This window comes from Nanorana parkeri, unplaced genomic scaffold, assembly GCF_000935625.1.
Source record: "Nanorana parkeri isolate BGI_ZX_2015 unplaced genomic scaffold, ASM93562v1 scaffold67, whole genome shotgun sequence".
Lineage (NCBI taxonomy): Eukaryota > Metazoa > Chordata > Amphibia > Anura > Dicroglossidae > Nanorana > Nanorana parkeri.
Window position 1 is genome coordinate 1,649,609 of NW_017306335.1, and position 3,962 is coordinate 1,653,570.

Sequence of the window (3,962 nt, forward strand, 5' to 3'; positions counted from 1 at the left end):
GGGGGGGGGAAAGATCCGCCATGCTTCTTTTTTGCAGTAGCCCATCTGGATCCCTCCCCAAAATGAGACGAAAATGTCCAAACTGACAAAAAAGTTCCCGCCATCACACTTCATAATGGCGAGTAGTTGTGATCGAGCCGAACAGACTTTTATTTTAGACCTCAAAGCTCTCCATTCATCGCACGTCTAATAAATAAACCATGTGTGCTTTCCTGGAGGTGCAGGAAGCATACAGTACATCCTCCATTATACTTAGAGGATACTATGTTGCCGCTGACACATTTGAAGGGAAGGAGGGGAGACAGAAAGTCTTCACATCTGCGCCAGTTGCATTAAGCTCGGCTGATATATAAATTGTATTAGCCGTGGTTTTTGGTGGATCTTTGTCCAGAGTGCACTTAAATTTCACCAACTTGCACTAAAATTTGCAGCCCCTTTGGAAAGTAACATAAAAAGTCAGCCCACGCAGAGGGAGAGAGAGACCAAAGATAAATACCACACTGGGATGAGCTGACTGAACGAGGATCACAGCACGTTTGCAGTGCTAAGTCATGCTTTAGGAAAACAGAGAACGGTTTCCTACAGCATCCAATCGAAATCCAGCTGGCGTGTTTCTTCCCTTTCTAAACAATAAAACCTAACATATGGTTGGCTGCTATGGCCAACACCCCTTCCTCTATTTGGTGTTGGTTATAGAGTTTTATATATATAGTTTCAGTAACACTAGAGGAGCCATTTAGGAATAAGCTCCAGAGATGGGAAGGGAACCGTTGTGTCTAACTGGCAACTGCTGATGTCGCTCTTTCTAGGGATGTGATTGCCTGCGTGTTGGTGGGCTGAACCACCTATTGGCCTCTAGGGATGTAACAGTGAGATTTCCCTAACAAGGTCCTTGGCTCTGCTCTCCTGCCATAAGGAATTGCTTCCCCTGCTGCAGTGGGATGTATCTAAATGCTACCAAACAGGGAATGCAGACTCCTTCGTAAGGGCTAAGGGGCGCAACTGGGAAACCTTCGTAAAGGGTGGAGCTGGGAACTCAGCAGAAAGATCTCTTTGAGTGTGCAGGTCTCCCTCCAGACTGTGGGTTCCCAGCTATGCCACTCATTGAGTGGGTGACCCAACCGCCTGTTATCGTTCCCAAACTCAGATATCGGCTTTGAGTGGGCTAACACAATAGAGTTCTAAAAAATGGAATATGCCCCTTCTGAAAATGCGAGTAGACGGGCTATCTCTGGCTTCCATGTGAGCCTCTGATCTGGAATGGTAGCTAAAATTCCTGATTGGCATACTTGTTTGAGGTCGGTGACTTAGAGAATCCATTGGTTCAGCATGACAGTCAGGGAAACAGTATTAACAGAAAAGCACACCAATGTTTCATTTCAGAGGTCTATCTACTGACCTGATGCCCAGCTCTTCCCACCACAGTTCTGACCCGGGTGGGTCCTGCAGGCCCTCTAGTGCTGCCCGCTCTTTCCTCTTCCTCTTGTCCTGCTCCTTTCTTTTGCCAGGCTTGCCCTTCTTCTTCTTGTTGGGGATTTTGGGTGGAGGGTCTTTGAAGCTCTGTGATTTGTGGGTCTCCTGAGTCAGCTGGGTTGTCACTCCCTCCTCCTCGCCCACCAGACGCAGGGTGTTAAAGTTCTTGACGCTGGGGATGGGGCGGGGCAATTCATCTGGCACTGACCGGATTTCCGCCGTGTTCACCCCTTCAATGAGGTTCTGCAGGAAGATCCTGCGCCGGAGGTCCTGGAGGGACCGCCCTTTGTCATGGAGCAGCTGATGTTCGGAGACCGCCCTCCGTCTGCAAGAGTAGAGAAATAAAACTGTCAATAGGCGCAATGAGCTAATTCATAAAAATGCAGCACAACAAAACACAACACAACACAGAATGTACGGCTACAATAAGACTCACAATTTGAGGACATTATAACTATGAAGACCTTTGAAACAGAAAGTTGACTTTTTACCAGATATATTATTTTGTGTTAAGTGCAGTATGCTAAAAAAATATGTAAATGTAACTCTTCCAGGCTTTTATTATCACAGAGGTCACAGTACACCCTCTGACAATGCCTTCACTGATTTTCTCTCCAGAAGGACAGAGCCATCTTTGCTCAGGCATCATACATGGTCATCATCTACTTCTGGACTGAGATGCTGGCTACATCAGGTCTGAGATGTAGACACAAATCAGTCCCTGCTGCAGCCTACACCTTATGACTTGCTACAAATTTACAATGTTGCAGTCTGATCACTGGAGGGAGGAGACTGAGGAAATGCTTCCTCCTGCCTGCAGCAGACTGATATTGTATTTTGTGCTATTTCAGGAGTTAAGAAGTCCACTTTAAAGGAGCACTCTTCTTAAATATAATAATTTAGTATGAGATGAAGAGCTATGTAAAGGGAGCATAAACCAAATAAAAAGTTTGTAGATTTTTAGAAATTGTAACAACTTTTTTAAAAAAATTAGCAACTGTATATGGCCATCCTTCTTCAAAATAGTCTCCTCTCTTGAACCAAGAGAAAGATTCCCCCTTGTGGGTGGGCAAGGGGCGGGCACAGACACAATTTATTCTGCTTGTCTAGATTAGGTGGTCAGACTTTAAGTAGCGTTCTGAGCTTTAAAAACTTGGACACTTTTTGTTTTATTTTATTTTTTTACTGGTTCTATTTATATATATAGTTCTAGGAAAGTGTAAATGAAGGCGCAGCGGTCTGATCCAGTGAGATGGATGAGAGGAAGTGCAGCGTGTGGTTACACAGGATAATCCAAAGTGTTTTCACATATGACAGACACATCCTGCTCCGCTCTTAAACCCACGCGATAGACAACGCGTCTCCCATGGATGAGACAGGATCCAAGGCCAGAGCTGGCAGGCATGCAGCCCCCCTGATCTGCATAGAAAATTATGTCTGGCCTCAAAATTACACACAAACTCTGCCGATCCTCCCACACACATTCACAGTCAATGAGATGGTAAGACAACCAATTCTGAGATCCTAGTCTGATCCTGATTTGGGCAGGGTTTGTAGGGTATGCTCAGTGAGCTTTTTCTCCACAGAAAAGGGAAAGGTTGCTTATTGACCAAATGGGAATTTCAATCTAAATAGTCCAAAGGTTCAATTGCAAGCGGTGCTCAAATTGGCCTTCATTAGGCTGTGTGTGGTCAGTTTTAGGTTGACCATGTGGCTTTATGCTCAGATAGAAGACGGAGGGAGAGCAACAATGACCAATAAGTGATGCTAATTATACATGTGGAGAAAACTCTCTCTCAATTTATCTCTCTCTACTCCATCCTGCACAGACAATGCAGCATTGATGTGTATGATGTGCCCGGGGACACGGCTCACATTAGTGTTGATGAAAGGTGCAGATTTAATTACACTTCACTCAATAGAGTTACGTGTGGGCACTTGATTCCTGCTCATTTCCCTTCCTATATTTAACTAAAGAATTGTTTCAGAATTAATCCTCTGATGTGGGTGGAAATCTGATTCCTCAAAGGACTGTATTTCATATTAAAACTCTAAAAACTCACTGTGCAACCAACAGCAGTGCGGCTGCCGGCTTGGACGGAGCCCAAGCTGTCCTGTGCACATTATTTTTCTGGCCTTGGGAAGTCTTCATATGACTGAGACTCCCTCACACTGGAATAACTATGTATGAAAGGGCCATATAGGAAAACCGTTATGGTCCTCAAAAAACCTGAATCTATCCAAGGCAATCCTAGAACTACCCCAGGGATCCCTTTGTTTTTGCTATTTGTAGCCCTAATGCACCTCAATCCCTTGGAGGTGTAAAAACTACATCAGAAGTAAAGGTTTACTGCTGGCATGTGAGAGATAACATTATGATTGGTGCAATGCTTTTGCAGCTTAACTCTCATGAATGAACAAAGAAGCACCAACATGCATGTATACAAATATGGTGTGTGTGTATATATATATATAAATATTTATATATA

General features: G+C 44.3%; 1 protein-coding gene across 1 annotated transcript in view; it reads right to left on the minus strand.

The window, feature by feature from the left end:
- Positions 1 to 3,962, minus strand: part of PTHLH (parathyroid hormone like hormone) — an 8,592-nt gene that overhangs the window by 963 nt on the left and 3,667 nt on the right. The window contains exon 4 of the mRNA XM_018576451.1: positions 1,400 to 1,798. Coding sequence (XP_018431953.1) covers positions 1,400 to 1,798 — 399 coding nt within the window. The remainder of the gene's footprint in view (positions 1 to 1,399; positions 1,799 to 3,962) is intronic.